The sequence below is a fragment of the Antrostomus carolinensis genome, unplaced genomic scaffold, assembly GCF_000700745.2.
Source record: "Antrostomus carolinensis isolate BGI_N321 unplaced genomic scaffold, ASM70074v2 scaffold23921, whole genome shotgun sequence".
In the NCBI taxonomy this organism is placed as follows: Eukaryota; Metazoa; Chordata; class Aves; order Caprimulgiformes; family Caprimulgidae; genus Antrostomus; species Antrostomus carolinensis.
The window spans coordinates 5477-18469 of record NW_010296564.1 but is presented as its reverse complement, the minus strand read 5'-3'; the positions used below and the strand labels follow the sequence as shown (position 1 = coordinate 18469).

The 12993-nt window shown below is 40.2% G+C and overlaps 1 protein-coding gene across 1 annotated transcript in view; it reads left to right on the top strand.

Annotated features, from left to right (window-relative positions):
* Positions 1-970: 970 nt before the first annotated feature.
* LOC104532991 (son of sevenless homolog 2-like) overlaps positions 971-12993 on the top strand; it is a gene marked incomplete at both ends in the record, with an annotated part of 15912 nt that continues 3889 nt past the window's right edge. Inside the window, 5 exons of the mRNA XM_010178345.1 lie at positions 971-1096; positions 5134-5265; positions 7078-7242; positions 7902-8105; positions 9990-10133. Of these exons, the coding sequence (XP_010176647.1) occupies positions 971-1096; positions 5134-5265; positions 7078-7242; positions 7902-8105; positions 9990-10133 (771 nt within the window). The remainder of the gene's footprint in view (positions 1097-5133; positions 5266-7077; positions 7243-7901; positions 8106-9989; positions 10134-12993) is intronic.

Here is a 12993-nt window from a genome sequence, read left to right as displayed (position 1 = left end):
TCCTGATTGAGAGGCTGACAGGGAAAACTGAGTCTAACAGACTAACTCGAGTGCTGCTTTTTTTTTTTTAAGGTGGGGTTATTGTTTAGTTTTGGGGGAATTTTTAATAGGCAAGTGGCCACCACGTTGGACCAGGGTGAGTTAGTTGTAGCCCTTTAGCTTGTGCAGGCGAGTGCTGAGGTTGTTTGTTTCAGGTTGTCTGGTCTAGCTCAGCCTTGGAAACAAAAGCTTCTCCCTGAAGTCAGATAAAAGGCGTAAAGAGGGAGGTGGAAGTCGGCTTCTCACAGCGCATTTCCTACTCTTGACACTCTTGTGTTTTGACTCCTGCTTTTCCTTAGCTCTCTCTCTCTGTTGTAAGTATTTTACATCTCTCTTTCTCATGCCTCAGACAATGTTTCATGTTAGTTTTCTGGTTCTGAGGCATCTCAAAGTGTTGTTGCCTTCCTCCGGTGTCATGGCCATGGCTTTTTATTGCCACAGGTTTTAACAGCGCATTAATTCAGTTCCCTGCCAGACTGGTTCGTTCTCTTATCCTGGTGTCCTTGCTTATTAAGTCTTTTCCTCTGGTGGGTCCCTGTTCCTCCTCTTCTCACAGTCACCCAGTACTCATTAGTAGGGTTAGTAACATCAGGGTATGTTACTCGTTCTGGGGATGAGTAACTGCAGGATTACCAACAGTGATTGTTTTCACTGCATCGTTGGCAGAGATCTGCCTTGGCTTGAAATTTCTTCCCCACTATAAAAACCAAACACTTAGTTTTTAATTTAATAGAGATGCCAACTTTGCAGGGATAGGAATTGCCATCTTAATTACATAGGAAAACTTGTGAGGAGTTACTGAAGTGTGCGGATTTGCAGCACTACAGTACAGAGGTTCTCTGCTTTTTTCTGATTCTTCCTTCTGTACAACTTTAAATGGGGGGGGGAGGGAAAACCCCCTTTTATTCATTCTTTTAATTCTTTTGGACAGGTTCAGCAACAGGTTCACCCAAACCTTTCAGCAAAAGAAGATTCCCTCTATTACATTGAAGAGTTAATACTTCAGCTGCTAAACAAACTATGCATTGCTCAGCCACGGACTGTCCAAGATGTAGAGGTAAGATTAGATATTGGAAAACCAAATGCAGAATCTCTAAGATGAACTAAGGTATTTTGAGCAGTTCAGGCTGAAGTTAAAGCAAGATGAATCTGAAGAGCAGAGCCTGGTCATGCTAAAAGATTATCTAGTGTTCAGATTTCACAAAGCAAGTTTAATTGGAAACTCATTTTCCTATACAGGACTTCAGAATAGAAATGATGGGAAGTGTTTCTTTCAGCATTATTTTTATAAATGCAGAATAGTTTGAAGGATTTTCTGCTGCTCAAATACACCTTGGACTTAAGAATGAAAGGATGTTGCGAGTTTTCCTACTGTTTGACATAAATATACAGGAAAAAAAAGTAAATATGAGAATGAAAGGTTGCTGTTGTTAGGCCTGGCTCGTGCAGCTGAGGGAATAGAGTTGTATGTTCCTGGAACTTTATTGAACTCACTGAGGCTCTTGTATTATTGCAGCTGTCTGCTTTTGTGTCATCGGTTACAAAATGAGGGCTTTAATGGAGTGTGCTCCAGTATACAGTCTAGAGGGAGAAAGTGCTTTCATGTAGCTGTGACCCATTATAGCTCTGTAGAGTATTAATTTTACATCAATCTGTGTGTCTAGGATTTTCAGCCTAAACTAAAATGAAGTTCTTACCTAATAGTCTATATGTGTGTTGTGGAAATTAAAAAAAACAACCCAACTTATATTTACAAAATAATCACCTGAGGGGTTTGAGATTCTTATTAGATGCAGCAGTCGCCCTTTATTCAACACTGAGTTAATTAATTAATTAATAATTTTGGTTTTATTATTAATGTATTTTGGAATATCGATGCATAAAAATTATAGTATGACTAAATAAAAGCAGAAATTAATAGTCCCTTAAGAGCTCTCAGGATTGTTACTACCTCGAGCTTGGATTTGAACAAGGTATGTGGAGCGAGAAATTCCATGTTCTTTCTCCAGTTCCTGGCTGATCAAACCCTTCAGCACACGGGACAGTTTGAGAGTTCTAACCACTCTCTCACCACACCAACTCCATAGTTTTCTGCTTCTGGGTTATGAGATGATAAAATTAAATTGTATGTATGAATTTTCACTGGGTACATGTATGTTCCACAAATTAATGTGTACAGAACTGCACACGATGCAGGCAGCCTTCGGAGATAACTTACCACTCTTTGAATTGTGGTTACAAATATCACAGATAACGCTAAATCCTGTGTATTGTATTTTAATTATACCTGGAATTTTAAAGCTCTGAATAATAAAACATTGTTGCACTTGGCAATATCACAATTACTTAATTTAAAAACAGAGAGCTGGGACTAAATAGTGGTAACAGGTTCCCCAAAATGTTATTGTTCTGTAGGTGAATAAATTCAGACTCTTCCAGAGAAGGGAAAGTAGAATTCAGTTTTGTGCTGTGGGTTGTTGGTGAAATTGTGCTGCCAGCAGGCATTTAACATCCACAAATGAAGGCTTTTGGCTCTGCTCCTCAGCTGTTTTTAGCTGTTAAGAGAAAACATGAGAGCTGTGATCTCTAAAATTTATTGTGCAGATATTTATGTAACAACCTGGAGTTAATGCAACTATTTGGGGAAGGACTTTTCCTAAGGGCAGTTAATGACAAAACAAGGGGAAATGGGTTTAAACTGAAAGACGGGAGGTTTAGATGAGATATTAGGAAGAAGTTCTTCACTGTGAGGGTGGTGAGCCAGTGTCCCAAGTTGCCCAGAGAAGCTGTGGCTGCTCCTCCCTGGAAGTGTTGAAGGCCAGGTTGGATGAGGCTTTGAGCAACCTGGTCTAGTGGAAGGTGTCCCTGCTGATGGCAGGGGGGTTGGAACTGGATGAGCTTTAGGGTCCCTTCCAACCCAAACCATTCTATGATTCTATGATCTGTGCATAATACTGTACTTAAGTATTTGCAAGATCAAGGTCCAAAGTCGCAAACTATAAAGGTTTTATAAATAGAAAAAAAAGAAGTTAAAATTCTTAGGAAGAAAACACTGGGAACCAGTAAAGTCCAAACACAAGAGGCACGTGTGACGCGTGAAGCGCGCTGTTAAATTGAAGGACAGCTCAGTGCTGCGTTAGGTCCATTTTGCAGGTGATCTCTCCTGGTAGAATCTCAAGGAAAGTTCATTTCAGTGAACCAGCCCAGAGCTTTCGGCTGCTGTCCAAGAGGAAAGGTTACCGTGTGTTTACCTGGCGCAGACAGCTGATGTGGAAAGCTGAGCATTAAATGGTCACCTGCAGATATTTAAAAGGTGCCTCTTAAGATGACCTCAGGCCTCCTTTGAAATTTGAAATAAGTGCAAAAATCTTTTTATCAAAGGGACACATAGATTTCACCATTTTTCTCAGCTCATTCTTCAGCTCACCTATAAAATCTCCTCTGAGAGTTATCACCCATCCAGGCATCGCTGTGGCCCAGGGTACAGGTCCAAAGTAGAGATCAGGTCTGGCACAGCATCACATACTGTGCCTGGTTGGGAAGGCTGGGTGGGGTAAGGGCACGGCAGTGGACTGTGCAACCAGAGGTGATCGCTGCTCCCCCCTGAGTATCTAACTTAAAAAAATCTGTATCTCCAAAGTCACTTAAGCAGTCATCAGAGTTCAGCTTAGACTCGTTCTTTCAGCATTGAATTCCCCAGCTCACAGGGGCTGCAGCAGAAAGCCTGGAGAACTTCATGGAAAGCAGTTCTGGGATCTTGCACGTGATTAGCTGTGGGCTGCTGAAGTGTGGAACTGCTGCCCAAAGCAGTTTATTCTCTGGTGGGGTCATCTTGCCTGTTCCTGTAGTGTGATAGTTTAACTGAGCTGGCAGCCAAACAAGACACAGCCACTCGCAGCCCCCCCCACCCAGGGAATCAGGGAGAGGATTGGAGGGGTCAAGGTCAGGAGACTTGTAGGTTGAGATAAGAACAATTTAATAATTAGAGTAAAATAAAATTAAAATAGTAATACTAATAAGAATAATAATGATAACTATATATATCCATCTATGAGTGATGCAGAGGACAGTTGCTCACCACCCGCTGATAATGATCCCGGAGGAGCAAAAAGGAACCTTGAAACCAAAATCACAATCCTGGAAAAGTGAGAGCCCGAGTGATTCCTGAGAGAATCCCCCCCCCTTTCCAGTCAATCCCAGTTCATATACTGAACATGATGGGGTATGATCTGGAATATCTCACTGGCACATCCCACTGTCAATTCTGGATTTTACCAACTACGACACTTTTCTTTTCCACTCCCCCTTCCAGTTCTCTGCTCTTGCAAACTGCCCAAGCTCAGTGTCCTCCTAGTTATCAACATTGTTCTCATAACAATCCCCACTGGAACCAAAACACAGCACTTTCTGGCTGCTAAGGAGAAAATTAACCCTGTCCTGGCAAAAACCAGGACACAGTTGTTGAAATGTGAATCTGCATAAAAATGACCTGAAATTACACACAGTTTATCATGGCTGTAAACTGCAGCCACTGTGACTGGCTGTGCAGCGGGGAGGATGCTCCTGTGTGGGCTTGTGGGCTCCAAAGTGTTACAGCTGGGCTTTTTCATGAATCACAGCCCTCCTTCTAGTTACAAAGATGCTGCACTTGTTTCTCATTTCTGCCAGAAACTTAATCTGATGTAGGGCAAGTTGCACTCTTATGACATAGGAACAATACCGACTTGTGGGGTTTTTTATTCATTTAGACTGTAAACTGTTTAATACTTCCTGATGTTGTTTATATTTTGGGCTCCTGGTCTCAGCTGAGGTTTCTTGCTGCTCTTCTGATGTGAAGATCATAGAGCAGGAGTTGTTGTAGGAGATTTGAAGGAGTTTTTCGTGCTTAGGGAAGGGAGGTTGTTTGGGATTTTTGAAAAGAGTGAAGCTGAGTTGAGTAAGAAGGAGAGAACAGTTAGGAGAATGTGTTGCAAACACTGAGGAGGAGGATAATTGTCTATACTGCAGGGGAAGTAACTTACTGGTTTGGGTTTTTTTTAAAACTTCTTTTTGATTACAGCAGTTAATCTAAGTGCACTCTTTATATTTGGACAGGAGCGTGTTCAAAAGACATTTCCTCATCCAATAGACAAGTGGGCGATTGCTGATGCGCAGTCTGCTATAGAGAAACGAAAAAGAAGAAACCCTCTCCTGCTACCTGTGGACAAAATACATCCTTTATTAAAGGTACTTAAACCAATAACCTGATGACTGCTGCTTCTGCCCACCACACACCCCCAGCTGGATTATTGCCCCCAGCATAACCTTTAAAGTATTTCTTTAATTTGTGTGAAATCAGGTAAGTTTCTCATAGTGGCTGAAAGATGAAAGAGTCACCATAGAACAGGATGAATATATTGTAGGATGTAATAAATGTAGATCCCTAAATTCATCATGTTTGAGACATCAGTGTGTTAATGTATTACTACTCTACTTTGAAATATGACTGGTTAGTTTTTAACATAAATAAAACCCAAACAAACTCAAATACCTACTTCACTAGCGCTGTTTTGATGCCTTTATTTATTGTTTCAAAATGCTGCAGAAGCCAGAACTGAAGAAGAGAGAACAAGTAGATCCCATTCCTTGTATACTGTCAACTAAGATGTGTATCAAAGTCCTTTCAGTTGTATGTCACTGATGCTGTGGTTTTAAAATCAATAGATCTGCAAAGGTGTAACAAAAGACCAGATACAGACTTTATTGTTGGTGGGTTTTGAGGAGGAGAATGGCCATCTCGCTTCTTAGATGTCATGTCACTTTGAACAGGTAGAGAGCTCCTTGCTTACTGCCAGGATTTAGTGTCACACAGTAAGCATGTATTCATACTGTGCCCCCTGATTAAAATCATTTTTTAATGATAAAACAGTGTTCTGATTTTTAGATCAGTGTTTAATCACTTTTACATCAGTGCTGAATCAGTAGATTCAGGCTGATTCAAACACAGCTCTTTTTTGGTTTTTCATTTTCTATTACTTTTGCTTTTCATTCATAGCTTAAAAAAAATCCTTTTGTCCAGCGGTGGCATTGAGAAAATATTATTCAAGCCTGAGCAGAAATTAAAACACTTTTTCAAGTGTAGTCACTGTGTTCTTATATACAATATCCCAATTTGTGATGGTTAATGAGAGGAAAATAGATGTTAGGAAAGAAAACAGCATCAAATAAGACCTTCTTAGACTGGTGTTCTTTTATGAAGTCTGGTTTAGAAGTGTGTGGGCGTAGGTACAGAATTTGATTTTTAGAAGATGCATCAGAATGTGATAAGAACCAGAGTGCCTTATTCAAATGCATGGACTTACCTGTATTTATTCCATACGGACCTGTCACAAATAAGAGGCCACGTGGTGCACACTCTGCAGAACGTGGAACATGTATCACAAGAAGAACGTGAAATATTCATCCTGTTTTGTTTTGGGTTTTTTTTCTGTTCAGACTTTAACTATTGAAGTTTAATTATTTTATGCAAGGATGCAGATAGCTTAGTTCTTCTGCCAAATGTAAAGGATGGACTAAACTGGATTGCAGTACATAACAGGTTGAACATACGGTCTGTAGTTTCATGAAAGACGACTTTTTCCATCAAGGATGTTACAAAATGAAGCATGTTCTTTTCTTAAGAGTCCTGTTTAGGGCCAGAGTCCTGTGATAAGCATAGATATGGACTGAAACTGAAGCACAAGAGTGGCACCAGTGAAGTCCCTTCCTTGAAGGAACACTGTTTTTAGGACTGTCATTTTTTGAGGAAGGATTATTGAAAGCGCTGTAGCTTTTATCTGTCAGTATATGTCAAAATAGCACAAGGAATTATTGGCAAGCACTTCCTTGGAGGTGGCTAATCACATTTCCATTTTATGTTCTTTGCCCTGCCTATTACATTACTGTAAATTTCCAACACACACAAGATCAATTTCAGTAGAAAACTCAATGTGTTAATTGTCATTCCGAATTAATTTCTGGAATAAATAGCTTTTTTTTTGTCTTGTTTTCAATTTGCAGGAGGTCCTGGGTTATAAGGTAGATTACCATGTGTCTCTGTATATTGTGGCTGTCTTAGAATACATCTCAGCTGATATTTTAAAGCTGGCTGGAAACTATGTTTTTAATATACGGCACTTTGAGATCTCCCAGCAGGACATTAAAGTATCAATGTGTGCTGATAAGGTAAGGAGTTGGGATTAAAATACTCTTTTGGACAGATACAAAGGTAGACAGTAGAGGTGATTTTGGGGGGTTTTTTTAGAAGATGTATCTAAAGCAGGATAGGAGGGAGAGACTGGTCTTACTCAAATGCAGAAGCTTCCCCCCTTATTCATGCCAGACCTGTCACAGCAAAGACTTAAGTTTTGGAACAGTGGTAGTACTTACAAAACAATGTAAGAACAGAAAATGATGTTGTCCTTTATTTCTCAGCTGTGTTACTGTCCTCTTGATGTTGTTTTGTCATGACAGCTCTTTCCTTCTTTATAATACAGAAAAGACATTTAGTTTTCATCCTCATAAAAATGAGAAACATTTTTGTTGAATTTTATCTTTATCAGGAGGGTTTTGTCAAAGGCTTATGCAAGATGCCTTGTTTTCAAAGTTGGTTCTGCATGAATTGTAACTTGTTTTCTAGGTCGTACTAACTTGTAAAAGGGAAAATGGCTTTGGCAACTGATCCAGCCTTCTGCTGCCAAAGTTTAAATATTACTCCCTTGTGAAAGTGATCACAGAAAGTATTGTATTAAAAACTCAAAGGATTTCTCTGAACACGTTGAAATGGCTGAGCTTGAGCCAAGTGTAAATCAGGCTTGCCTGTAATTTTTAAATTTCTTTGCTAGGTTTTGATGGATATGTTTGATCAGGATGACATTGGTTTGGTTTCTCTCTGTGAAGACGAGCCCTCTTCTTCTGGGGAACTCAACTACTATGACCTAGTGAGAAATGAAATTGCAGAAGAAAGGCAGTATCTGCGGGAGTTGAATCTGATAATAAAAGTATTTCGAGAAGCTTTCCTATCAAACAGAAAACTGTTCACACCTAATGTAAGTCCTTTAATAGGTTATTGATGTGTAATGCTAGTCGCTCCATTAGCAGCCATAACATAGCAACATTACATTCCCTGTGTTGGAGATGAAATTAAATTTGATTTATTGTATGTCAGTGCATGATGAGTGTTGACTATGAAATAAAACGGCAGAATTGCCATTAATGGTATGAAGAGAGCTACTCTCGGTGTGAAGCTTAATGGACGCGATTCCCTGTCGGATGCCAGCGATAGCTGGAGTCCTTTGGTCATGTAGGTAATACTTACACTTTTACTTAACACAAAAATTAAGAGTTATCTATCCACATGTACAGTGAATGCTTGAATTGACATTTGAAGTCTACCCCAGGGCACCCCTATCTGCAGAAAGTACAAGTAAAACAACCCTTTACTCTGGATTCTCTAGGGTGTGGCTGACACTGAAGGGAATCTCTATTTGATAAATGATTGAAATATTTGTTTGAAATGGTATATATGGCAAATTCTGTTTTCAGGATGCTGGAGTCTAAAAAGGAAGCACAGGTCTTGTAAGAGAAGAAGCAATAATGAGAGATTAGTGAATCCTTCCTGGTGGAAGGAAGGGAAAGGGGACCAGGGCAGCAGAGCCTGAACTGGGATTCTTAAGTGATATCAGCAGGTTATAAAGAGAGGCAGCAGGAGACATTCCCAGTACAGCTGGGTGTGGAGGTTCCTCAATAGCTGCTGGGATATCGGAGAATTGTGCAATCCTGGGGACAGGATTCAAACAAAAGTTATGGGAGGAGAAGGGAGCAATGTTTTGGAGCTGAGGAATATCCTTTTGTTACACGGGAACAGGTATGAGGTATTTTGAGATCACTGGTTCCCACGACTGTCAACCTGATGCCCAATAACGCAGGTTTAGGATTTGTCTTTAAATGTAACACGTGCAAGTTTGTCCTCCCAACAGTACGTTGGAGACGTGACGTAATTCAACAGGAGTTTGTTCAGAGAAGGAAAACTGGGCGGCAAACAGCAGGCTGGGTCAGGTGTCCTGGTTAGAGCAGGGCTGTGGGGCTGTGGGGCTCAGCGACACGCTGGGCACGTGTGAAACCCCCAAGTCCTGTCGCTTCTTGGGGCTTACAAGAAAGCTGGGGAAGGACTTTTCATAAGGGCAGTTAATGACAGAACAAGGGGAAATGGGTTTAAACTGAAAGAGGGGAGGTTTAGATGAGATATTAGGAAGAAGTTCTTCACTGTGAGGGTGGTGAGACACTGGAACAGGTTGGCCAAGGAAGTTGTAGATGCCCCCTCCCTGGAAGTGTTGAAGGCCAGGCTGGATGAGGCTTTGAGCAACCTGGTCTAGTGGAAGGTGTCCCTGCTGCTGGCAGGGGGGTTGGAACTGGATGAGCTTTGAGGTCCCTTCCAATCCAAACCATTCCATGATCCTATGAAAAGGAAACGGCCGATTCCTCCTCTGTACCCAGGTAGTTCTCTGCTAAAGTAGTCGCTTTAGTTTTACCTGTGGTTTAGAGGATCTGACCTTGGAGCTGCTTTAAATTGCCTCCTTCTGTTTGGGTCCTGAGAGACAAGAATCATCAGAGGGGAAAATAGCAGCTGTGAATTGTGACTGAAAAGACCGGGCATCTCTGTCCAAAGCAGTGAGCAGCCTGTACGGGACCGCTGCTGCTCCGGCCTGGGAAGGATGACGTGCTTTCTTCACTGGGGTGGGAATTGTGCAAGGATGGATGTGTCCAGGCAAGCCTGCAAGGCTGGGAAGACCATGAAATTTAACTTTCTTCCTAGCTTTTGTTGGCTCCTCTCCATCTACCTCTTGGTACAGACTTCACAAAAAATGCTCCGATATTTACATAAGCACAATAAATTATTCTAAACGCTACTAAGATCTGTTTTTTCCTTGCAGGATATCGATATGATATTTAGCAACATTTCAGATATTCATGAGTTGACAGTGAAGCTTTTAGGATTGATTGAGGATACTGTTGAAATGACTGATGAAAGCAGTCCTCATCCACTGGCTGGCAGCTGCTTTGAGGATCTTGCAGAGGTATGATGTTTTGGTTTTGGTTTTCAAATCACTGATTGTTTTATTTTCTTAGTAAACGTTTGGTTGTCACTGGTATCTCCAATATATCTGCAGTTGTAAAATGTCTCTTGTATAAGCTCTGAACAGAGATCTTTCCTACCCATTCTTCAGTAGGTAAGCTAAAGTGTGTTTTCTACCTGTCACAAAAACAGTATCAAGCAGGTAAGCATAAGACTAAAATCTTATTTCAGAGTGGGAATTAATTGCCATGTGGGTTTGAAAAGTAATTACCTGGGATTGCTTACTTGAAAGAAGGTGGTGCTTTGATTTATTTGTTTTTAGGTATTGGTGTTGGCCTCAGGGCTACCCAGAAATCACAACCATTGGTCATAGATCTGCAAGATGAGTGACTTGCGTTGCTCTGGACAGTGAGCTAACTCGAACAAAATGTGTTCTTAATTCAGGCAAATGCCTTGTTACACATCTGGAATGGGAAATGTCTCTGCAAAGCAGTGACTCTGGGAAGGGATGAGGTATCAAAACAGACGTGCAGCTGGACAGAAGCTTACTGTTCAGTGTTGTAGGAAACGTGCTATTGATGCCCATTGACCTATCAAATTAGATATTAAAGAGTAGGAATAAGAGAAGATGCTGCACATGGATTTGGTGTGGCTCATACTGGAACATTATTAACAGTTATTTTGTCTTTATTTTTTTTTTAAATGGACACTGCAATACTGGTAGGACTACAGAAGAGAGTCACAAAAGTCAAGCTTTTGAGAAAGTGCTTTACAGTGAGATAGAGCTCAGTTTAGTCAAAATAGGTATATAGGTACCTTCATGACCTGAACATAGAGTACAAGGTGACTCGAATTCAGCAGAGGTGCCGTATCTGAAAGACAAGAGGACAGTTCAGCTTAGAAATACACCACAGCTTTTTAACTGTTAAGGGGGCCAACTCTTGGAACAAGCTGTCCGGGTAGGTGTGGAGTTTTTGCTGTCTTTGGACATGTTTAAGTCTGATTTTTCTTGAAAGATGTATTGAACCCAGTTTCCTGAACCAAAACGTAAGGGTAATCATGTAAACCATGTGGACTGCATCACAAAGGAAGTCAAATTAGATGTTCTGGCCTGAAGGGGAGAGAGACTATCTCAGATGAACCACATGGTGAATGTGAAGTTTATGCTTTTTATCTTAAAATGATGATGTTCATAAAGAAAATGACAATCAATAACACTTCCATTTCACTTTTATGTATGTTCAGTTGTTAAATCCTGAGGCCTGTGTGAACACACCAGTACCAGCTGGGAAACAATTACATTTTTGTTGTTGTGAAGAATACGGGTCCTTCAGCCCATGTGCCACTCGCTTATACCATAAAGATAAATTTTTGCTGGTGTTACTTCAATAAGCCACTCGTGACTTATCAGTAGGCAAGTCCAGTTGATTTCAGCTCTTAAGATGGTAAAACATAATTGCTTATATAATGATAAGGAGAAGCAGCTGAACAATGAATTAAAGTAAGTAGCTTTTATATTAAAATTGTAAAAATACTTAAAATTTGAAATAGTACAGAACTATCCTGGAAAAAACCATACTTAATCTTAGTTTATTGCAAAAGCTACTCTTGGACATCCTGTGCTTTAAGGTAAACAAGTCCTTTTTGGTGAGTTAAAATCTCAATTGATTTTCATTAACTGAAAAACTTAAATAGGACATGACAAACAGATTATTCTTCAGACCTTCTTTTTATACAAGTAGTCAGTTTGAATTTAATAATTCAGTTAATACTGGGCAAGACCTACTTAACTAGACTATTCATTTGATCATCTCACATGTTGAGATGATCTTTCTGTGAGTGTTTGCAGAAGGGATCATTAAAGAGAGATATGGAAGTGAAGTGTTTATTTGCCCTGCCTATCTCACTGCCAGACTTGCTCGCTTAGTGTTTCCATTATAAAGGTCCTTCAACTTATTTGAAAGGATAATTAAAAACAAACAACTCTTGCAAGCTGGAATCATCCTGCTTTGTCTGTTTTTCTGCATCAGTTCTCTGGAAGGTTTAAACATAAATATTGTTGGGTGTTTGAGATACGGAGGTATGAGGGAAAGAAAACAGTTTTTTTTCCTGGTGTGGAAGAAATTAAAAAACTTGATGCCTGACAAATATGAGTGGGAGGTGGGTATTTGTAAATAAGCTGGTAAAAAAAATTTACTTGTCGGTAACTTTTACAATTCTAATGTGTTGTAATGATTGCCTTAGATAATGTCTTTAGTGATGTTCAGCTAGTGGCAGGAGAACCTCAGAACTGAGAGCCAGGGTGTCTTTGTGTCTACTTTGAAGTGGTCTTCAGAAGGCAGCTTATAAAACAAGGTGGTTATCAGTAGATTTTAAAATTTGTTATGCTGGTATTTGCGTTTGCATACAAGTTGTTTTAGGTATCCACAAAAAGAAAAGATGGAAAGCAGTGCTCTGCAGGAAAAGGGGCTGAAACGTAGGTACACCAATCCAGAACTATATGCTGCATTAAGAGAAATTATATGGGCATCAAGTTAACGTCTCTGTATTTCAGTAACTTGTGCAACATTGCAATTTTTTTTTTAATTACTCTCAGGGGGAAGATAGCTAATGCAGTCTGTTTCAACTTGGCCTTTAAAAAACAAAACAAAAACCTCAAAATACTAATTAAAGTCTTGAGCGGAAGAAACTGGAAACACTTCTAAAATGCAGGAAGGTTGAAAAAGCACAGAATATATATGTGTTGATCTGGCTCCCTCAGTAGATTTGCATGCAAGATTATATTTTGGGTAGTAGTACCAGCTCTGCTCTCTGCTCATGTCCTGGGGTGCGGGAGAGCAGCTGCAGCTGGCTCTGTCCAT